The sequence below is a fragment of the Crinia signifera genome, chromosome 2 (assembly GCF_055691185.1).
Source record: "Crinia signifera chromosome 2, ASM5569118v1, whole genome shotgun sequence".
In the NCBI taxonomy this organism is placed as follows: domain Eukaryota; kingdom Metazoa; phylum Chordata; class Amphibia; order Anura; family Myobatrachidae; genus Crinia; species Crinia signifera.
The window spans coordinates 140,090,963-140,115,552 of record NC_139218.1 but is presented as its reverse complement, the minus strand read 5'-3'; the positions used below and the strand labels follow the sequence as shown (position 1 = coordinate 140,115,552).

At 43.4% G+C, this 24,590-nt stretch overlaps 1 protein-coding gene across 1 annotated transcript in view; it reads right to left on the bottom strand.

Annotated features, from left to right (window-relative positions):
- Positions 1–1,612: 1,612 nt before the first annotated feature.
- The window catches only part of CDK18 (cyclin dependent kinase 18), a 190,238-nt gene continuing 167,260 nt past the window's right edge, over positions 1,613–24,590 (bottom strand). The window contains exons 13-18 of the mRNA XM_083173016.1: positions 15,697–15,794; positions 15,440–15,545; positions 14,138–14,180; positions 12,176–12,266; positions 11,948–12,025; positions 1,613–9,914 (exon numbers count right to left, since the gene is read on the bottom strand). Of these exons, the coding sequence (XP_083029142.1) occupies positions 9,880–9,914; positions 11,948–12,025; positions 12,176–12,266; positions 14,138–14,180; positions 15,440–15,545; positions 15,697–15,794 (451 nt within the window). The 3' untranslated portion in view covers positions 1,613–9,879. The remainder of the gene's footprint in view (positions 9,915–11,947; positions 12,026–12,175; positions 12,267–14,137; positions 14,181–15,439; positions 15,546–15,696; positions 15,795–24,590) is intronic.

The following is a 24,590-nucleotide window of genomic DNA, read 5'->3' as shown; positions in this document are numbered from 1 at the left end:
CATGTGTAATTAGACTGGGTGTATGCCTGTGAATAAGGGCCCGATTCAGACCTGTATATTCGCTACCTAGCCTGCAGCCCCGCAGAGGAAAAATGATTTGAAGGTTGCACACCATCGAGTTATTTTTCCACCATTCGGACTGCAAAGTCTATACTAACCCTTCAGATGGCCTCAACACAGAATATTCAGGTGCTGACTTTAAACTAGTGGAGATAAATTAATAGACACATTTTTTAGGGTAAATATTAATCTCAGCTGCTGCTCCTAGTAAGGAAGTAATTGTAGAAATGTCCCCCACAACAAAGCAACACCTTCTATATCACTAGCTAGGCTGGTGATAATATGAAGCGCCTGCTGAGATTAACAGGCACACACCTCACTTCATCAATCTATATTGATTTTTTTTATAAAAAAAGCAGATAATTATCCACACACATATACACACATAACATACACATAACATACATTGCACAAACGTATACTAATTTTCTCCTCAATAGAGATAAAAATAATTCCTCATTTGAGTAAAATGAGGCTTGGCATGCCTGTATGGGTCTTCAGTCTTTTTGTGCAGGCAGGTATCACGGGGCTCCTTTTGGGAATCTTGGGGATAATACCACTTGTTAGCAACTCTCTAGGGCAGTGGTTCTCAAACTGTGGGTCCTGACCTTCTCAGCATGGGATCGCGACTCCATGTTTCTGACCATCAGGCTGATGACTTTTCTAATCTCAGTCAGTGATTGAAGAAATGTTACAAAAAGAGTAAATATTTCAAACAAATGTTCTTCAATAAACTTTATTTTATTATGTAACATTCACAGTTCACAAATAATTTTTAGCAACATCATTTAGGTCATCACAGTATGTCACATACAAAAATCTAAACATCTGTAGAAAACATTCAGAGCGGCATTTCCGGAATACAATCTCTGTCGTTCCTCATCAATACAACCATTTCTCTTAAATAAAAAGTTTTATCAATATCAATTTAAAAAAAAAAAAGACATTCTAAAAATAAATAAAAAAAACTTTCTCCATTAATCTTTGGGACTTAGTTTTCAGTAATAAATTTTTCATATACCAATAATTTTACCAAGATGGAGAATGACTTCAAGCAGACAAAATAATCTATTTCCTAAATAATCAACAGTAAAACACTAAAATATAAAATATATTGTATAGAGTAATATTGCAAGGGTTAAAACAAGAATAACTACGATAAGCTTGGTCTCTTAATAAAATATACGGTACTTATGTAGTATCTGGGCGTCCGATTTAGAAATCGGATCGCATCGCATCGCATCGCATGCGACCAAATCGTATGCGATGGTCAAGATTTTTCCATAGCATTCAATGTTAAAATGGTCTGAGTCCATTTTAACATAGAATTCAATGGGAAAAAGGGGTCCTTTTCCTTTCCCCACTATCCAAGTGGGCATGGAGTTGGATATAAACCTGTGGCGAGCGTAGCGAGCCACCGAGCCCGAAGCGTGGCGAGCGTAGCGAGCCCCGCGAGGGGACACAGAATACTTTTTAAGAAATATGCGTCCCCTCGCGGGGCTCGCTTCGCTCGCCACGCTTCGGGCTCGGTGGCTCGCGGCACTCGCCACGCTATATAAAATCAACTCTATGCCCACTTGGATAGTGGGGAAATGAACAGGACCTTCTTAACATTGAATCCTATGCAAAATCGCATCGAATCGCATCGCATCGCATCTGATTGTATGCCTTAAGGTAAGGCATACAATCACAAAATCGGACGCCCAGATACTACATAAGTACCAAATATACTGTATGAACCTTTATTACCTCTATCAGGGCTTGCAATTCTGTATATTAAAAGTTAACCTTTACAACCATTTGATTGTTGTTTAATACATTACAACAGTATGTTGGATGCGTCCAGTTATTTGCCATCAGTATCTGTCTTCGCATGCAGCAATATTTATAACCATAGGGTGTTATGGAAAAAGGTGATTTCTATTTAATATGATGTGTCAAGCAGATGGCTATAGCAGCTTCATAATGCCATTATTGGCTAGAACAGTGGTCAAGATGATAAATTTGACCACCAATCCTAATGACGACCCAACTATACTGTATTGCATTTTGAAAACGAATCCTCTGCAAATTAGTATGAACATAGCACTACAGCACAAGACAGTAAGTAGAGTTACAAAGCACCCCATCCAGCAAACAGTATAACACTGTACAGTTGCCAATAGAGAATAATAAGCACCAAAGTACAATAATACCATTAGCAAAGCAGAAGAAATAAAATAAAACACTAATAAAAAAATCACAGCTTTTATTTTTTTAACCAATGAATAGGGTCTGGAAAGGACATTTAGTAAATATAAATATAGAAAATAACAGAATATGTCGTTAAATTTATTTAGCGTTCTCTGTGCACTTGTGGTAGATATTCCTTTGAAAGCAACTTTAATTCAGTTTATTTTAACCCTTGCAATGAGTATAGTATTTGGCTACTTTTTAGATCATTACTGCTGTGAAAGATTATAATGACTGATTAAAATCCCTGTGTTGCAGTGTAAGGCTATTCAATTAAATTGCCCTTTTCCAGCACCTAAAAATCAGGATTCAGGCATAGAAACCCACTGATTCTGTTTTGAACAATGGGGCTTTTTTTCCCTGTGCGCAAACCCAATTTTTACTTCATCACGCAGACTTTATTTTAAGAGCTGCGAGGTTCAGTCCGACTTTGGAGAGTCACACATGGGGCAATATCTGCTAATAGCTGGGGGTAAACCCTAGGGATAATTGAATATCCCCATATATGTCACATCTTCTCTTTCTCAGATATATTGGTATATTTAAGCAATGGGGGAACTAATACTTTGTGTATTCTTTATTTATAACTGCATTGCTTCAGTCACTTTGGCCCTTATTCTGGTTGGTGCGGTAATGTCCGCGTGCGGTCGGTCCGCCGATGTTTTGTGTCTGCGCATGTGCAGAGGCGTCTCTGCGCATGTGCGAACGGGACGCACGTCCAAATTCCGCATGAAATGTGTACACTACGAACAGGGGGTGGAGAGGGGTGTGAAGGGCTGTTTGGGCTCATTACCATATGTTTACACGCCGCGTTTCATGGGCGTTCCCATGAAAATGCTGGGCGTACGTATAGTAATGCGGTCGTGACGCACGTGTAGGGGGCGGACATATGACATTGCCGGATGTCAGCTGCCCGCCCAGATCCCTGCTTTTGCACGGAGAAATGCCCGTGTGGTCTGAGGTTGCGGGAGCTGCCTGACCACTCGGTCCTGCATTCGATGGTCTGCGACCATCGAATGATGGGGGAGGTTCCCTGAGATGGTGGAGGTGTATTCATGAGAAATACAGCTTCTTACCGCATTCGGACGGAGTGAGCGATCCGTACGAAAGGCGGGGTTTAGGACGCACGGTCCTGGCCGCATATTCGGCTCCATCCGCACAGACCAGAATAAGGCCCTTTGTTTGTGTATAACAGTATTACTATACACAATGACAAATAAGTGAGAATCTGAGTTCTTCACACAACTAATTTTTGCAGTGTTTTATTATCTTTAATAATAATAATAATAATATAATATTAATAATAAAATAATAATAGTAATATATATATAAATCTTTATATCCTTTCATTTCATACAGTCCAGAAGGTTCATTGTTTGAAATCACTTGCAGCATGCTGGGGCTGATTCAGAGGTGGATGCAACAGCAAAAATATCCTGAAAAAATATGCTAATGATGCAGCCATTGTTATTTGTACAGAGACACCCACAGGCTGAATCTCTGTTCCACTGGTTACACACAAAGCACCTGTTTCTAATTTGGAAGTAAAACTAAAAAAAAAGCAAGTCCCTTTTCATTTGGAACAAACCATGTTGCAATACAAGTGGAGCAAATACATGTAAATATTTTCTGTGCAGGGTAACTACTTGCTGCTTGCACGTAGCCCACAAATGGTACACAGCTTTATTTTTACACTGCTATTTAGATTTCAGTTTGGACACACCCCAGTCAAATCTAAAGTAGGGTACGCACCTACAGATTGGTCTGCTAATCAGCCTGGTGGGAACAAAACTCTGATAATGTATGGAAGCAAAGGGCAATCAACCAGTCACTCCCAAACCCATGTTCTGATAAATTTATTAAAACAAATGGATTTCACTAATTGTCTGTTTTGCAGTGTTTTGGAGCAAAAGGTTGTTTCTCATTGGCTCCCATACATTACCAGATTTTTGTTCCAGTAGATAAATTTGTGTGCCCAGCTTAACTTTCTGCCTAGGTTACATCTGCCCCACCTGCAAAGCAGCATAGTTAGTGGCTTTTTGTTTCCATCCAAATCAAAATCAAACCAAAGATGCATTAATTGGTCACATATCAGACAGTTGAGCAACCATAGGTTTGTCCACTGCTACTAAGCTGCCAAAGCCTTTTTAAATGTGCACAACAGCACAGCCTGAGACACGCCCCTGAACAGTTGTGATGCGTCTACCTATGACTTCCCACCCACATTTTCCTCACACAATCTGGCTGTCAATTTCTCTGTGTCACCGCTGTTGCAAGACCATTGTAATGCATGCACATTGCAACTGAGATGCATGTGCAGTACTATTAGACTCATTCAACTGTCATTGTGACTACTCTGCGATCACCTCTGAATCAGGCCCACTGTTTTATGTCTATGTGTATATGCAGATGAGGCATATGCACACATACTGTAGAGACAAGCACATACACACGGAGATTTTGCTGCTGATTCTGATCATTTAAACATCACACCAGGCAGCATTGCTATCTCTCAGGCACAAATTAGGGTTTGCAATACAGATATACTGAAGGGCTACTGTATCTGTATTTTCCACTCTTACAAAATGAGCAGTTCTTATTTTACTATTCAACTTTCAGAGGTATATTTGACCAAAATGTGGGCAACAGGCTGGAGACTGAAGTAGACAGAGCCAATTGGAGTAAAAGCAGTTTATGCCCACATTCTAGGTAACCTAAAAATAGTGATGCGGTCTCACTATGTATAAAGCGATAGCCTAACCTACTATTTGGGCACTGATCTCAAAATGTAACATGTTGTTTTTATGCAAAGGTAATGAGTAGTTACCAAGGCCCATGTGTGAGGCACCGGGAAGTGCTCTTGCTACCCACCACTGTTTTATGCTAGCAAATATATTACATTGAAGAAATGAGTGAAAAATAAAAAAAATTGCACTTCAAATACAATAATGCTCATCACCCGTTTCACATGTTTTGCTCAGCGCAGGGAACAGAAGGACACAAAATAAAAAACATATTCAAGTGCTTCTAGAAAGTGCAGGGCTCAAACAGGAAGCATAAAGAAAGTGCTACATGAAGAGGCTCCTCCCTCATCCTTGAGGGGATGAATATAGCTCTTTACAATAAGGGTGGTTACTTTATGACAGGGGTTCCCAACCATGGTCCTCAAGGCACACTAACAGTCTAGGTTGTATGGACAGTCATCTTCTTTACAGGTTAACTTTATTATTACATCAGTTATTTTGAGTTAACCATCTGTGCTCAAACATGGAAATCTGTACTGTTACTATCAGAGCCGGCCTTAGGCATAGGCAAACTAGGCAATTGCCTAGGGCATTTGGAATGCCTAGGGGCATCAGCAGCTTCTGCTGATTAAAATTATATGCAGCATGCCTATATTCTGTGTGTGAGTGAGGCAGTATCTGCATACGAAATAGGGTATTCATGGAAATCACTGTAACATAGCATTCTGTATGCAGGTACAGCCACAGTCGCACACAGAATATATTCATGCCACATATCATTTTAATCATTAGCTCCTTGTATGTACTGTCATAACAATGCAAATAAGATGAATTTTCAGCAAAAAAGGCACCCAACGTTAGCAGAACTGTCCAGGAGCTGCATGGCCTATTGAGGCAAGATGTATGAGGAAACATCTTTATCCAAGCAGAGGCAGAGGTCACAGTGTTAGCAGCTGTGCGAGTGCTGTCTGCGGGTGGGTTGGTTGTGCAATAGTGTTCGGCATATGTGTAAGGGGAATTCTGTGTGTCATGTATAAATGCATTAATAATGTGCGACATGTGTAACAGGCATTATGTGTGTCATGTGTATAAGGGCATTAATAATGTGCAGCATGTGTAATGGGCATTATGTGTGTCATGTGTATAAGGGCATTAATAATGTGCAACATATGTGTAATGGGCATTATGTGTGTCATTATGTGTATGAAGGGCATTAATAAAGGTTGGCATAATGTGTAAGGGGCATTATGGTTATAAGGACATTTATAATGTGTGTCGTGTAAGGGGCATTACTGTGTGGTATTATCAGGGGTGCCGAGAGAAAGGGTTAGGGGGTACAAATTACCCAGGCCAAAGTCTGATGGAAGGGCCCAGGGAGGGCCCCGGGCCCCCTCCCCTTAAGTGACAGCAGCAGCTGCAGCTCTTCTACTCTACCCAGCACACACTGCTTTGTGCTGGGTTGCAGTGTGGCCATGGAGGTGCTTAAAATACAATATTTTCTCAGGATTTTTTTCTAAGGGTATAATGTGAATAATGTGAGGAGTAATGTACATAAGGTAAAGTGGTATTACTGTGTGATGTAACGTGAATAAGGGACACCATCACATGATATAATGTGAATAAAGTTGCACTACTGTGTGGCATAATTTGAATTGGGGGTACTATTGGGTGGCCATGCCCCTTCCCAGCAAGAACACACCCCTGTTTGGGCTGCGCACCGAATTTGTGCACTGCTTCTTTTTAAATATTGCGGGTAGGAGCACCAAAATGATGACTGCTGTGATGAGGGTTGATGGTGCTGGGAAAGGGGAGCAGGGTCAGAGGCGGAACTAGTGGCGATGCTAGGGGGCACCAGCCAAAATCTTGCCTAGGGCGTCATTTAGGCTAGGGCCGGCTCTGGTTACTATGCCTTGAGCACTGAGTTTGGGAAATACTGTTTTATAATATCCGTCATTTACATGATTGGATCTTAAAATGTGCATTTTCATTAAAACTAATGCATATAACATTCGGAAATATTATTGTAAACGTTTCAGATGCTTATAAGAAAATTCCTGTTAACTTCTTAGTTGTGTGAAAGAGAAAACGCAATTCCAGGAGGATACAGTATTTATCAAATTTTCTAAAAAGGCGTGGGGGTGCATTTAACATTGTAAGCACCCGGCCTTTTCATACCCCCACCATCCACATCGGCACGGAGTTGATTTAATATAGTGTGGCGAGCGCATCGAGCCCAAAGCATTGCGAGCGCATCGAGCCCCCCGAGGGGACGCGGAATACGAGCCCGAAGCGTGGCGAGTGGACGCGGAATACATGTTAAGTAATCCGCGTCCTCTCGCGGGGCTCGCTGCGCACAAAACGCTTCGGGCTCGTATTCCGCGGCCGCTCGCCTCGCTGCGCTCGCCACACTAAGTAAAATCAACTCCACGCCAACGTGGATAGTGGGGGTATGAAAAGGTCGGAGGACGTGTACCACCGCCCCTCGCGGGCTCGCTGCACTCGCCACACTTCGGGTTGGCGTTGATTGTGGGGTGGCGTTAACAATGGGGGGGCATTTGACCTAATAATTAACCATCAGGGTGGGTATACAATGAAAAATTGGGTCTGGGGGGCATTTAACATTGGATCCAATGTAAAATCAGGTCTGAGGTACAATTTAACATTGGGTCCAATGGCAAAATCGGGTCGGTCGCATCGCATCAATGGCATGCGATTTTTTAATTGCACAGGAACGTCTCTCATCGCATGCCTTAAGTTAAGGCATGCGATTAAAAAATTGGGCGCCCAGATATTACACAAGTACCAAAAATCGTATTGGGGCTGCTTTTAACATTGTAAGCACCCATTACGGTGCTTATACAATAAAAAATCGCATCGCATGCATCGTATGCGGCTATATGGCATGCAATGCGATGGCATAAGATGCCATAAGATGAAAAAATTGGGCGCCATGCTAGGAAACAAGTACCGAGAGAATTTTATTGGTCACTATGGGCAACACTTCCAGATGACTCCTTTAGGTTAGATCAGGGGTAGCCAATTCCAGTCCTCGAGCGCTACCAACATTTCATGTTTTCCAGCCCACCTCACAGGTGCACTCATTACTGACTAACACATTTTAAAAGATCCACAGGTGGAGCTAAATACTTCACTTGTTATTTTGTGAGGAGACCTGGAAAACGTGAACTGTTGGTAGCTCTCGAGGACTGGAGTTGGCTAAACCTGGGTTTGACAAACCTCCCCCACAATGTCAAACCTCTCAGATTTTTCTTAGCATACAGAGAGATTTACAAGTATTTCTGAATAATATTACTCTTTTTATATAAGAAATATAGTATTTTAGGTTCAGTTTTTCTTTAAATAGATATTTAATTCTTTCCATATACTTAATGCAACATTTGAAGAAAATGAATATGTAAATAAACTCTAGAGAAGCATAAATCATAGCGATTCTCTCTATCACACATTTGACACAGGCACCAGTGTGGAAAGCAGTGGAAATGGATGGGCCACTGGTTACTCTCAATTGTTTTTGATGTTAGTAATGCTTCAGCTTTCAGTACTAAATACAGCAGAACAGTTTTATGAATTCATTTTTAACTGACTGTATGGTTCCATTTACTTCAAAATCCAGGTAACAGCTATCAGTAAAACTCCTTACGCTCACTCTGCCAATGGAACTTCTTTTGCTACCACTGTTTATATACAGCAGAGAAGGGGAACCATTGGCCCTCCAGTTGTTGTTGAACACAGCCCAGCATGCCCTGCAACAGTTTTAGCCTGGCCAAATAGCAAAACTGTAGCAGAGCATGCTGGAATGTGTAGTTCAACAACAGCTGGAGGGCAATAAGTTCCCCATGCCTGGTATTCAGAATCCTTGCCTGCTTTCCACATCTCTAATGACATTGGCAGGGCTTCATGACGTGATTTGTGGTGAATCACATCATCACGGACTAGTCCTCTGAAGGGTGATTCTGGAATTTTGCCATTTTGCAATGCGGGGCAGGCCATTATGAAGCAAATACCTTTTCCACAACCTCGTATCTCTTGGAGGGGTGTTCCCAAATATGGGCGAGCATGCTGTAAAAGAGTCATATTATGGTGTGTGTGTTTGCATGCATTCGTGTGTGGGACTGCCATTTGATATTTTGTCATTGGACACACAAAGTTGTTGCTACAACTGTAGACACATGTCCAGTGTGGGTGTGATCATTCCTATAGTGGCCAATTGTCTAAAAATAAATTATACTACAAAGTAGGTGCCTGTAAATGGACAAATCAGAGCGCAGAGATATACTATGATAGAAGCACAATAATCTGTTTTCTTAGAGGATATGCAAAACAAAATAATTTACTATAACCATGTAGTGTGGAATGTGTGACAGGAGAACTCTAAGCACTGTGCAAACTAACATTTATACCTCCCTATGGGCCAGATGTAAACAACCAGCCAATTAGCTGCTACCTATCATTTTTCAAACCCAGCCTGTGACATGGTAGTTAGGAGCTGATTGGCTGGTTGTTCATCACCCTCCATGTTATCACTTTTTGAAGCTTGATACATCTGTCCCTAGATGCGCATATTGCAAAAATGTTTTGTATGTTAAAATAACAGGGGCAAATCAAATACATGTATAATACATTTGGAAAATATCCACTTATGGGCAAGCCAGCAAGCCTTCTTATTGTACTCTTGCTTGGCCCTTGTACCTATCTTTGATACCCACATGACAGGACACATGGCACAGGGCTCGCTGCAGACAAGTATGTTAATATTCAAAGCTATTGATTACTGCAGGAGTCTCCAGCAGTGGAGGATAGAAGTCAGCCAATGTCCAATGGTCTAAAATATGCTCTGTCGTCTGTTCTTTCCACGCCCTGTAAAAGAAATGACAAATGACCAATATATTCTGTCATCTGCTCATTTATCTATTTTAACCCCTTCACGACATATGACGTATATATACGTCATATGTCGGTTGGGGGTGAATCAAGCCAGCTCACGGAGTGAGCTGGCTTGATAGAGAGCAGGTAATGGCTGTATATTACAGCCATGTCCCTGCTCTCACGGCCACGAGCGGCGAGTTCGCCGATCGCGGCCGTTTAACCCTTTAAGCACCGCGGGCAAAGCGCCCGCAGTGCTTAAATAGCTGATCGGAGGGGGGGCGCCCCCCTCCGGCGCCGATCGGGGCCCCCCGCAGCGCGATCGGAGGGTGCCGATCGGTTGCCATGGTAGCCAGGGGTCTAATGTAGACCCCTGTGCTGTCCGTGTATTCATACCTATTACATCCTGCCTCAGGCAGGATGTAATAGGAAGTGAAAAAAATCACTACGTTCAGCCATAGAGCTCTATGGCTGAACCTAGTACAGGCGATCGCGCCCCCTAGTGGTCAAGTACACTAGGGGGCCTTGTAGTAAAAGTAAAAAAAAAAAAAAAATAAAGTTTAAAAATAAAAAAAAAATAATAAAATATTAAAAGTTCAAATCACCCCCCTTTCCCCATTTCCCAAATAAAAATAAATAAATAATAAAAAAAATAAACATATTTGGTATCGCCGCGTTCCTAAAAGTCCGATCTATTAAAATATAACATTAGTTATCCCGCACGGTTAAAGGCGTAAACGGAAAATAATCCCCAACGCCAAAACTACGCTTTTTGGTCGCATCGCCTACCCAAAAAAAAATAGCTAAAAGAGATCAGAAAGTCGCCCATATCCCATAATGGTATTAATTAAAAAGTACACTTCAGCCCGCAAAAAATGAGCCCTCACCCAGGTCCGTAGGTGGAAAAATAAAAAAGTTATAAGCCGCAGAACATGGCGACGCGACGCAAATTCGAAAAACCGTAACATTTTCTATTTTTTTTTTTAGTGGTAAAATGTAACGAAAACTATATAAGTTTGGTATCACCGGAATCGTAACGACCCATAGAATAAAGATAACCCATCATTTTAAACGAACTATGAACTCCAAAAAAACCGTAACCAGCGCAAAATTGTGGAATTGCGTTTTTTTTTTTTTTTACCCCACATTGAATTATTTCCTGATTCCCCAGAATATTATACGGTATAGTAAATGGTACCATTAGAAAGTACAACTTGTCCCGCAAAAAAAAAGCCCTCATGTGTCTATATAGCCGGAAAATTAAAAAAGTTACGCTTATTTGAACACAAGGAGGAAAAAAAAAAAAAAAATTACCTTAAAAGGCAATGTCGTGAAGGGGTTAAGTTGTGCTCAATATTTTTATGGGAGATTAATAAGGAGGAGCAATTTTCATTGTCCTATGCTCATATTAGTACCACAGAGAGAAGGTATTTCATATAATAAAAATTGTATGGACGCTAGAATATTTTCAAACTATGAGCTAGCTTCAGATTTGTACATAATCCCGATAATTTATGAACAAATTTGATAGCGTGGGGTAAGCACAAAACCTGTTCTGAGCATGTGCGTAACGAGTCCTGGGATATCACTCCTAGCCCCTGTCAGTTGCAGCATGCTTGACATGCCACAGCATTTGGAAAGAAGTCCAGGGTCACACTCTGAATTAATATTCATCATCGATTTTAAAGTCCAGGGTCTGTGCAGTCGGATGCAGATTTACTGGACCTGGGTGTGGTATCTAAAGGCCAGACTGAAAAAAACTTCAGCCTAAAAACAGTGCAAGTCATGACCAATGGTCGTAATGGTGATCCACGGCTTCATCATTAGACGCAGCACTCAGATCTCACTACATCTGTCTCCTCCAAGTACTCACTATTGCACAGCTGCTTCCTTGCGGCTGTGCAACTCCTGAAGGCCAAATATGCATTAGCACTTCCATTCCTTTTAACCTGTCAGTGCCCGTAGGACAGTCATAAAAGCATGCAAAAAATACACAATTCTAGCCATAGGAAGCTTCTTCACTATACCAGTCTGGTGGAAGATGGAGCCGCGGTGGCCGGGGTCTTTCTGAAGTTGGATCTCCTTTATAGTGAAGATTGAGGTATCTACAGGAGAGATGCTTTGATGTCAGATAATGTGACGTGGAAAGACAGAACGCTGGCTTTAACCACACACAGCTACAAAATATTAACAATATTAAACCTTTGTATGTATGTGTCACTATTAGCATACACTAAAAATACAGCGTTACTTACTGTCTGGCAGAGTGATTACTCTGTCTCCAAGAGTTTTGAAGTAGGGGTGCCTGAGGCCTGCTTCTGCAGATATCCTCTTCTTGTCCTCATACTGATAAGATAAAACAGACGTTACAAGCACTTTGTCACAAGATCTAATTAGTTGGTTAAATGTCAGAAATGACAAGTAGCATCCTGAATAGTGCAAAATAAACAATTAACTATACTACATATCGGTGTCCATTATACATATACACACACAAACAAACAAATATGGACAGATGAGTTGGTACCCCTCCATGATTAAAAAAAACAACAACCCCAAGAAGTTGAAAGTGATTAAAAGGAATTAGCATCCTGCATTGTTAATTCCATATTTAATGGGAATCAGATTTTGCATTAGATTTTTTTATTCAACAGAATATTTAAAATAATTAAACATCTAAAAATGGTATATACAAAAATGATGTGACCCTTAGATCCAATCAGTGCAATCAAGCGATTTCTGTTGCTCTCAGAGACTGATGTACCTTTCTGAGCTATATTTGGCCAATGGGTGGCTTTTCCAGCTCTTACCATAGATTTGATTCAGATCAGGGCTCATAGAAGGCTTTCCAGAAGAGTCCAGCCTTCTGTTGTTATCCATTATTGTGTGCTTTCAGCTGGGTGTTTAGGCCAGTATCCCATTGGGGCAACTTAAACAAAACTTTCTGACACTGGGCAGTATGTTTCACTGTAAAACATCCTCCCATAAGCATTGTGTCAATATGCATTTAGAAAATTGCAGATTCTGGAGTCCTTTTGGTTCTCCTTCCATGGAGTCCTCTGTCACTCATAATATGCCAGATGGTATGATTAGACACTGGCATATCATGGTAAAGCACAAGAAAAAATGAATCTACACAGGGCTGTTTCCAGGATAAGGCCCAGTGAACATTTCTAGGAGGAGAATTTTCATCCAAGATCTCCAACCGTAAAGGGACAGAAGAAAATCCTTATGTTAGACACAAAGGATTTTTTTCTAGATCATCCAAGGTGTGACCATGTAAGACTCACCTAGTCTTACTTGGAGACATTCACATAAAGGTTTCTTCATGAACAGCAAGCTTCCCGACCCATATAAACAGGCACTCGCCTATATGGTGATCCCTCTATTCATAAAAGTGTTTCTTTATTGTAGATTCCAAATAGGATAAAACACCTCCAGTCCAAATAACAGTTAAAAACAGATTTATTATTTAAAATGGTGACAACACTCCAGATCAACCCTCACTTCCTGACCCGGAAAAAAAAAAAAAACAAAAAAAAAACCAAGGCGATCCGTCCCAAAGATGTTTCCAGGTAAGGGTAAGTTCCAAAGATAAAAGTCCAACATTAACACCAACGCGTGTCAAACATATTGTTCTTCCTCAGGGTGAAAGTAAATCCGAACTAATAGGGAGCGTTTATATCCCTCCACTTGTCAAGCAACTATGAAAACCATGAACACCATGACCTTGGACATTGGCTTGTTTTGCCTTTTGTTTTGACCATTTTTAAATTTCTTCTGTTTAATCTGGGGATGACTTTGCTCTTCCTGCTGCATCCATAGTGCCTACAGTCGCACAGAGTTTAATCTTCGTAATAACATTTGCGCCAGCATGTTCACAGGAACATTGAGCTGCTTGGACATGGTCTTATCACTATAATCTAGGTGTCTGTTATCTTTTATAGGGAGTAGTAATAAATCTGTCCAGGGATTTTTAGAAGAATATGTTAGGAGAATAAGCTATCATTTACATTTTCACCGTTTCTTTACTTTAATCTATGATTTGGCAAGACATACAGGCATACACGGAGACAATAGCTTTGCATTTATCACTTTTCAGGATTAATGAAACATTTTTTTCAAAGAGCTGTAAGAGTACCAACAAATCTGACCATGTCTGTAAATTAATTACAACATGCTGTGGCTTTCATCAGGACTTAACATGAAACACTTACCAACAAGAGGCTGTTTAATAAATCAATCCCTTCAGAATCCAGCCTAAAAAAAATACAAAGATCCCATTGTTAATAATAAACAGGTGCAAGTGAATGCATATGTTTCTATGGGAAGGGCCGACTCTACCATTAGGCAGCTTTAAGCAACTGCCTAGGGTGCCAAGTCTGCCTATCAAAAAATTAAGGATGTCTATGAGGATCCTTGTTGTACTTACTGCAGGTGGCGGCTGTGGAACTTCTAAGACCTTACCCCCATACCTTGCCTTGAAGCATACTTTCCTATTTGCTGCCTTCCTCCTTGTACTCTGTTGTGGGTGGCAAAGTTGAGGGTGTGGGGGGCCTCCAGGGAAAGCAGGGGACTTGCACGCTTCACCAGGGGGCTTAGGAGGACCTCACAATTTTTTAGCTTCCATGCCATTCAGGAATGGTAGGCAGCTATGCCTTAAGGGGTTGGAAAGTGGGTATTGGTGGCAGCATGGGGGGGGGGGGGGGGGAGTTGTTTGAAGTTTTGCCTAGGGTGCCGAGAAGCCTTACACCAGCCCTGTCTATGGGTGTGGATCAGTATGAGTGTGGATCACTATGGAGTCGACAGTATGGTCAACATTGCATGCACCCCAAAAGGTTGATATGGGAAAAAGTTCAACACACGCAAAAGGTTAACACAGGAAAGGTCAACACTTTAAAGGGCTGACAAGAGTTTTTCAAAAAAATGTTATGTCAATGTGGTCACCTGTGCACGTAAACCCCCAATAGGTGTACCATGTCACTCGCTTTGGGCCAGATGCCTCGCCCTACTAGCACTGCACAATTTCCCATTCCCAATCGTAGTCCAAGTGGATGGTAAAGTATGAATAGTCAACAAAAAAATATATATCAAAAAATATAATGTAAACTGTTTTGCTGGATTGGATTTGGTTCTGATTCCTCATATGGATTTGAATTTTGGTAAACCACCGTGATTTTTATTTAACTTTCCCCCCAAAAAGCTAAAATCACTTTAGTTGGTCTTTTTTTTGTTCCTATAGTATTATAAACCATGATAACAATAATTTTCATTCAAATTTTTTTTGCTTTTTAACTTGCAGCTCAGTTTAAACTGGTAGGATCACATGGCTTATAGATGAACTTAAACAAAGTGCACTAAACAGTACCAAATATATTGTTTTTCTGTTTGAATCACAGGGCCTATAGATTCAAGTAAAAAAAAGCACAGAGGTAAAGTGGACTAGTAATCCAACATTGCCACTTTATCTCTGTCCAAGGTTTAATACTTCTCCCATTATTGTTCTCCATAACTCGTACCGTGGTGTGTGGCTTTTCAAGGGTTGTGAGCGGTACTGTGGAAAGCCATATGCCTTGAACTCTTTATTAGATAATATCCCAGGCCATGTCTCCTCTGTGGGTGTTCCTAAAGAGCAAAGGTAAAACATATTTTGTAGTGATATTAATTTATGTTTGACACATGTATGGTCTAAATTCAGATGAATGTTTCTCATTTACCCTCAAACACTCAGTACTCGGTCGCCACCTTGTGGAATAATAAAATAATGCAGACTCACCAAGAAGTCTAAAGACTAAATGCAGCTCCTCCTTTACTGTAGAACCAGGAAACATGGGTCGCCCAGTGGACATTTCATACAAGATGCAGCCAACTCCCCTACATGAAAACAAACACTACTGCTGTATTATGACAGAGTATTTAACAAAAACAACTACTACTATACTAAAAAAAACACTACTACTGTATTATGACAGAGTATATAACAAATCACTGATCATATTCTTAAGTCATTCAGACTCTTTTATTACTTGGAAGCAAGTACTTTTTAAGGGTATATTTACTAAAAGTGAAAAGTGGGGATGTTGCACATGGTAACCTGATTGGTTGCTATGGGCAACATTCCCATTTTTCACTTTCAAAACCTTTAGTAAATTTACCCCAAGTTTATGTGTTATACTTGCAGCTGTTATCATTAGGAAACAAAGCTTGTTGTGAATAGTATGTACGCACGGAGTCTCCCATTTCATGCTTATTGCTCATTGCCATGTGGGATTGCATGCTCATTGCCAAGGGGGAATACATGCTTGAGGGTAGAAATGACAGTCATTGACAGCCAGGCAGAGAGCAGGGGGCTGCCCGGCTGTACTCAGAGCAATGCAGGTCCCAGCTATTTGAAATAATACCCCTTTCACACCAGAAAATGTAGGGATTTTCCCGGGCTGGCCCCTTTTACACCAGCCTAGTCCCGGCATTTTCTGGTGTGAGGGGGAGAGAAAACGACCTCCCCTTTAAACAACCAGCTATATCTTCGGAACCAACTGACCCGTTAACATGTTGGCTTCAATTGATTTTTTTTTAACAACTTTTTATTAAGTCAAAGCATCGTTTCAAAACATGATACATTGCTGAGCATTCAAGCATGCGATTCAGATATCATATATTCAGATACATGAGGTAAGGTTAGGTTACATAGTAAACATAGGTTTCCGTGTTATCAGAACATGTGTACAGGATATCGAGGTTAACAGAAGAGAACACCTTATTCTAGGACTAGCGGAGGATCATTAAGTAACATCTGTTCTTCGTACCAACGGGTATTTTGGAAACATTGATGGAGAGTTTGTTTAGTCGGCATGGGTAATGTTTCCATGTAGCTGTTCCAGGTAGCAAGGAACTGTTTGGTACGTGAGTCCTTTTGGAGGGAGGCCTCCAACCAATCCATGTGGAAAATAAAAAACAGTTTGTCTTTGAACATTGCCAGGGCTGGAGGGGAGGTTTGGATCCACACTTGAAGGATCGTTTTGCGGGCAGCAGAAGAAATTGCCAGCATTAATTTTTGATGGGTTTAGGGGCTTTAATTTCCTCCGGTAGGATGCCAAATATGGCCCATTCCGGAGTGAGCGGAGTGTAATTTACCAAATGCTCGTTGGCAAAGTCTCGAACATCTGTCCAGAATCTCTTAACTGACGGGCAAGCCCAGAAGCAGTGATATAGGTCTGCTTGGGGGTTATTACATCTGGAGCATCCCGGAGAGTCTAGAATTTGCATCTGGTACCCTCGTGAGGAAGAAATGTATGATCGGTGGAAAATGTTTAGGTACATTTCCGAGAATTTGGCCATTGAGAATGTCGTGATTGAGGTCTGTAAGGTCTTTAACATAGTGTCTGTTAGTTAAGGCCTGTGCGTTGTGATGAATAATCGATAGGCTTTCGGAGGAATTTGTAGTAAGTGGAGATTGCTTTTTTAGGTAGGGGGGGAGCCAAGAGTACATTGTCAAGATCGTTATTCCAATCTCGTTCCGGGATAAGTTTAGAAATTTTGTCAGTGTACGATTGGGCTTGAATAAAATTTAAGTTGAGAGTAGTTATTATTGGATAGTCTCTAGAGCAGGCTTGTCCAACCTGCGGCCCTCCAGATGTGCTAAAACTACACATCCCAGCATGCATTGCCATCATTCTAGCATTCCCTAATAGCCAAATTGTGGCAAGGCATGCTGGTATGTGTAGTTTTAGCACATCTGGAGGGCCGCAGGTTGGACAAGCCTGCTCCAGAGGCTTCTAAGAAAGTGAGTGGTTTGTGGGTTTCGGTGTCTATTAACTGTCCAACTCTATATAACCCTGCATTTTTCCAACTCGTAAAGAGGGGTGGAGCGTTACCATCATGGAATTGGGGGTTTCGTAGGAAAGGCAGATGTATGGAGTGGTTTGGGTTCAAGTGAAAAGTGTGGCGTAAAGTTAGCCATAATTTACGGACAGACATTAGTAGGGGATTGAGGTGTATTTTCGGAGGGATGTCCCTATCTTCAAGGTGTAAAAAGGCAGTTAGGGAGGTATGGGGTAGAAAGTTTTGATCTAGGGTAGTGTTAGCATAAGTGTGATTCGTGTGTAACCAGTCTTTAAGGTATCTAAATACCGCCGCTTGATTATATATCGTTATCTCCGGGAAATTAATGCTGCCATTCCATTTGGGTTGAGTTAATTTTATCATTCCAATTCTTGCTCTCCCCTTGTTCCAAATAAAATTTCGGAACAGTTTTGTGATAGTGAGGGTATCGGGTTTAGTAAGTAGAAGGGGCAAGACTTGGATTTGATATAAGAGTTTAGGAAAATATATCATTCGCAGGAGGTTTGCCCTGCCCAAGTAGGACAGCTGGAGGTGGCCCATTCTGTTTAGGTCTCTGGCAAGATTTTTTATAGTTTTACTTATATTATAGGTATATTATAGGTATACAGGTTTTGTATATTTTTGTGCAGGGTTATGCCTAAATAAGTCAGGCGACCCTTAGCCCATCTCATGGGTAGCTGTGAGGCCCACTTGGGGCGCGTAAACTCCCGCTTCAGATATAGAATTTCAGACTTTTCCAAATTAATTTGGAACCCGGACAGCCGGCCTGAGCTACGTAAAAGATCTAGGAGAGGGCGTAAAGAAGTTTTGGGGTTTGCTATATATATTAATACATCATCGGCGAATGCAGTTGTTTTAATTTCCATATTGCCTACACGTATTCCCTGCAGGGTAGGCCAAGATTCAATTAGTCTGAGTATGGGGTCTAAGGAAAGTTTAAACAAGATTGGGGAAAGGGGGCATCCCTGCCTCAATTGACTTTTTTAATGATTTTGGTCCTGTGAAACTGTGCCGTTTGGTTCCAGAGAAATCTGTCCTCACATGAACAGCCATGAAATTACATTTAAGAAATGAAAAAAATCGGTTTACCTCCAATATCTCTAGAACCAATGAACCAATAAGGACAGCCTGGTATCAGATTGAATGCCCAGCGATTTGGGTCAGACTGAGATCAACCTCGAGCTTCTGTGATGCCGTTGGAACCGGGTGAGGGTCGGAATTTGCGGGTCCCATGTTATCCTATGGGGAAATGCTCCAGCTTTGCCTGGCGGTATCTTCGGTTCCCAGGGGGCTAGCGATGTGGGGCTGGGCTCATTGGAAAGCCCTGGCCCTTAATTACAAAATGGCCCATGCGCCTGGAGCTGTAGCTCCATCAGGCCCATTGTTAATCCGGCCCTGCCAGTAATGTGTACCTCCACTGATTGCACACCATGCCAGCAGTGACCTAAGCAGTGCACCCCAGCTGGTTGCCTCAGATGGTTCCTTCATGGGCAGGATGCGCTTCACATGGATGTTTCTATACATTGTATAGAATACTACTACACAGAGGCGTACCTATATATTTGTGGGCCCCATAGCAAAAGTTTGTAAGGGCCCCCTATTTCGCAACTGATGGTGATAAATGTATGTAAAACATATTACTACACAGCAAAGATGGGCCCCCTTGAGCTACACGCATCCGCTTTCCCATATCTGCATTGAGTTCACCTCTTACAGTGTAACCTACGTAGTGCACCTAACATGGATACCTTATTTGGTACACTTGTGGATGGGATGAAAAATACATGGACATAACCGTCTTATTGGGACCTTAAACTACACAGCAATCACTTCACTTTGTGTAATTTCTTCTAGGGGTAAGCTATTTCACCCAGGGTAATCTTAAGCAGTGCGCCCAAGATGGCTGCCTCAACTGCTACCTTGTTAGGATGGAATACACAACTTGTGTAAGTTATTATCCAAATGCTGCACCAACACTACATTGTGTCTATGGTGATTTCTTTAATGTCTGTGTGACTTATCTACTGCTGTACTACCTACATCCTCTGTAGGATTCAGTATGAAATCCCGGCGGTCGGGATCCCGGCGTTCAAAATCCCGACGCCGTAATCCCAACCGCCGAAATCCCAACCGCCGAAATCCCGACAAGAGGGGGATGTGGATCGCCCCCCCTTGCAGGCTCGCTGCGCTCGCCACGCAGTGGGCCCGATGCCTCGCTGCGCTCGGCACGCTAATTTATTCTCCCTCCAGGGGTGACGTGGACACCCACGGAGGGAGAAAGCGATGGGATTTTGGCGGTCGGGATTCCGGCGTCGGGATTCTGAACGCCGGGATCCCGACCGCCGGGATTTTAACTGCATCCCCCTCTGTATTATGTGCATTGTTTTGATGTCTATAAAGCGCCTTATGTCCTGTTGGAGAAAGTGTGCTATATAAATAAAAGGTACTAAGGCCCTTATTCTGATCTGTGCGGAAATTCCCGCATTCTTACGGAGCGGTCCGCACGCCACGGTGTTTTGCCGCATGCGGCCATCGTCCGTAGAAACGCCCACGTGTCCTCCGCATTCGGACGGACTCACTCTTTAAGAACAGGGCGTGTTTACGGACGACATACAAAGCATGCGTGTGCGGGAGAAACACTCCGATTCGGCACGGTATTACAGAGTATTACAGTGTATGCTCGGGAATACCGCATCCGAACGGGAGCCAAGCGGTGCTACCGCACGTAAGCGGAGTATTTACGCCAAACAACCCACTATGAAGTATCTTCTGCAATACATCACATGACCCACTTATTCAATTACCTATCCTCAGAAAAAACAGCTTATTTGGAATTGGAATCAATTAGATTCCAATATATCCTTACAAGCATGCCTAACACATGCATTGCACACATTAACCCTTACAGCAATTGAAGCAGCAATGGTTTCAATTAAAGCACTGACAAGCGTCCTATTAGTGAGTAATGAGTAAAGGAGTCGATTCTATTGGGTTCAGGTGTTAATGGTTGTAGTCATTAGGCGTACGTTCGCCTACCGCATGAACGAGTGGTGTCCGCAAAGCAATAGTACACTTGTGGACACCGCACATTTCTGCCCTTTTTGATCGCGTGCATTCGGAGTGGTTTCCGAATGTACGCCCCCCAACATAAGTGTACTCCCCCGTGTCCGCCCATGTTTCCGCCCCGTTTTGCCCACTTTGAAACTACGCCCATGTGTCATTCCGCATGACGCCCATAATACGCCCCTATTTCCCGACTGATAGCGGTGAACAGTTTTGGACGGGATTTGGCCGAACTGGTACCGAGTCAAGGCGTGGCACATGCGCGTAGCGTTCTCCACGCATGCGCAGACGCCATAAAGACGCGATCCGTAAGTACGCGGTAAAGTCCGCGTCAATCAGAATAAGGGCCTAAATGTAGCCATAAACGTCCCGATGCGCGCTCCAGCGACACCTCATCGCACAGTACAAAAAGTATGTGCTGCACATACTTTTTGTACTTAGTTTTCATCGCATTGCATCACATTGCATGCACAAGGCATGCAATGCGATGTGTGCTAGTTAAGCACGGAACGCACGCCCGCATCGGGACGTGTATGGGCGGCATTACTCATTTATGTTTCATACTCAACTAATACCCCTTTCACTCCAGCCTAAATTTCTGGGTTGGGTCTGGGAACAACCCGTGACTAGTGCTGGTGTGAAAGGTTCCAGTGAAAAATTCCCGGGTAAATTTTCCGGCATTTCAACCCTGCTAGGGGGCAGGGTTGCTCCCGGGTCCTTCCCGGACTACTGGCTGGTGTGAAAGGTGCAGGGATATGTCCCTCCTTCCTGTGTTGCCTCTGCTAATGCTGATTTGCTAGCAGGGCAACTTCCTGTTGTGGTGGACGCTCACAGACACGCCCAGAGGCAGCATACAGCGTGCAGGGAGACACTGTGCATGTTCTGTGGCACGCTAATTTATTCTCCCTCCAGGGGTGACGTGGACACCCACGGAGGGAGAAAGCGATGGGATTTTGGCGGTCGGGATTCCGGCGTCGGGATTCTGAACGCCGGGATCCCGACCGCCGGGATTTTAACTGCATCCCCCTCTGTATTATGTGCATTGTTTTGATGTCTATAAAGCACCTTATGTCCTGTTGGAGAAAGTGTGCTATATAAATAAAAGGTACTAAATGTAGCCATAAACGTCCCGATGCGCGCTCCAGCGACACCTCATCGCACAGTACAAAAAGTATGTGCTGCACATACTTTTTGTACTTAGTTTTCATCGCATTGCATCACATTGCATCGCATTGCATGCACAAGGCATGCAATGCGATGTGTGCTAGTTAAGCATGGAACGCACGCCCGCATCGGGACGTGTATGGGCGGCATTACTCATTTATGTTTCATACTCAACTAATACCCCTTTCACTCCAGCCTAAATTTCTGGGTTGGGTCTGGGAACAACCCGTGACTAGTGCTGGTGTGAAAGGTTCCAGTGACAAATTCCCGGGTAAATTTTCCGGCATTTCAACCCTGCTAGGTAGCAGGGTTGCTCCCGGGTCCTTCCCGGACTACTGGCTGGCGTGAAAGGTGCAGGGACATGTCCCTCCTTCCCGTGTTGCCTCTGCTAATGCTGATTTGCTAGCAGGGCAACTTCCTGTTGTGGTGGTCACTCACAGACACACCCAGAGGCAGCATACAGCGTGCAGGGAGACACTGTGCATGTTCTGTGGCACCACAGACCCCAGAAGTGCATTTTAGCCCCTGACAGCCTGAAAGCCAAGAATGTCTGCATTGGCAATCGCACAGCATACAGGAAGACACTGTGCAAGCTCTGTGGCACAACAGACCCCAGCAGTGCTATTTCACCCCTGAAAGCCTGCAATGGCCCACCATCTCTCCCTTTACCCCTCTCCCTAATTACCTCATCTTTGCGGGCCTAAAAAAGGCCATTGTCAATGATATTCTCATAGAAATGCAGGGTCATCCCGGGTTCAGTGTGAAAGGTGCTGACCCGGGTTGTCCCTGCTTCAAAAGCATGTATGAACGGGTCTCAACCCGGGAATGTCCCTGGAATTTAATTCCCAGGTTGGTCTCTGCATTTATGGTGTGAACGGGGTATTATACACACAGCCTGAAGGTAATTTTAGACATTATTTTTAAGAACTGTTTGCAATTTTGCTTAAACAATTTTGGATTTCGGGTATCAAATTCTGGAATATGGAAGACTCAACCTGTGTGTGTGTGTGTGTGTGTGTGTGTGTGTGTGTATATATATATATATATATATATATATATCTATCTCATATATTTAGCCAGATCTGTCACTCATCCCCTGTGTGTATAACTTTCCTGCCCAGCGTTCTACACAAACCCGCCCCCTAGGGAAAAGACCAGTGTGATACACACCACCACCCCCTTGACATCACCTTCCCACGCCCAGCCAGGGCTACAGTACATGCCCACCATCCACCATTACTCCACAGCCACCGCCCCCGCCCCCCGCGCCCCCCTTCCCCCCGCGACTCGCGACTCACGACACACACGCCCCACGCGTTTCGCGGGCACCCCCCTCCCGCGATTCACGGCACCTCCCCGCACCCCCTCCCCCAATTTACGGAACCCCGCACCCCCTACCGCCATTCGCACCCCCCCTACCGCGATTCGTGGCCCCCCACGACCTCCCCTTACCGCAATTCAGGGCACCCCCCTCCCGTGATTCGCGGGACATTCGCGCCCCCCTCCCTCGATTCACGGCCCCCCACAATCCCCCCTCCCACAATTTGCGGCCCCCGCAACCCACCCTTCCCACGATTCACGGCCCCTGCGCGGTTCCAGGCACCCCCGCGCCCTCCCCCCCTCCCGCAATTCGCGGACCTCCGCAACCCTCCCCCTCCAGCGATTTTTGCCCCCCTCCCACGATTCACAGACCCCCACCCCCCTCCCGCAATTCGTGGATTGGCGGACCCCCCCCTCCCTCAATTCGCGCCCCCCTCCCCGCGATTCATGGCACCCCTGCCGCCCCCGCAATTCACGGCACCCCTGCGCCCCCTCCCACGTTTCACAGACCTCCGCGACCCCCCTCCCGTGAAATCTCACCATGTGTATGCACCATAAGACTTAACATTTGTACAATGTGCATGAGGTTTTGACTATATTGTCAAAATCTCATCTGGGTCTCATGCAGATTGTATGGGTTTTAACCCTTGCGATCCCGATGCGCGCTCCCGTATCGCAGCCAGAAAGTCTTGGCTGCATAGACTATATAGTGCAGATCTGCTTATATAGTCTAAATTGTATGCAGATAGTGTAAATTGTATACATAGTCTAAATTGTATATATAGTCTAAATTGTACAAGTGTGTACACACCTTTAGTCTGCAGCCATACACTCCTTGTGCCACAACTGTTTGAACACATACATTGAAATGTATGTGTTCACATTGAAATGCATTTGTCCTGCCAGCCGATCCTACTGCAGCGGCTGCACCTCTAATGTGTGGCCAGCTGCATTGCAGCATGGGTACAGGCTCCTTGCAGCACAGCGGGTCCTGCTAAACAAGACCCGCTGCACCACTGCTGTATGTGTGGCCACAGCCTTAAAGAGAAGTCACTGGTCTGGAAGAACCACAGAAAGACCAGGCTTCCACTGAGCTGAAAAGCTGCAGGCACTGGCACAATGTGGGGAACCCTTTGCATCGCATGATCTCTGACCCTGAACGATAATATTTGTATTTGTGATATTACAATTGTTTTTAAAATACATTATTCACCTTCATACAAATTACATTGTTTTATACATATATAGCTAAAATACTTTTATGGAGTCATTTAGGTTATC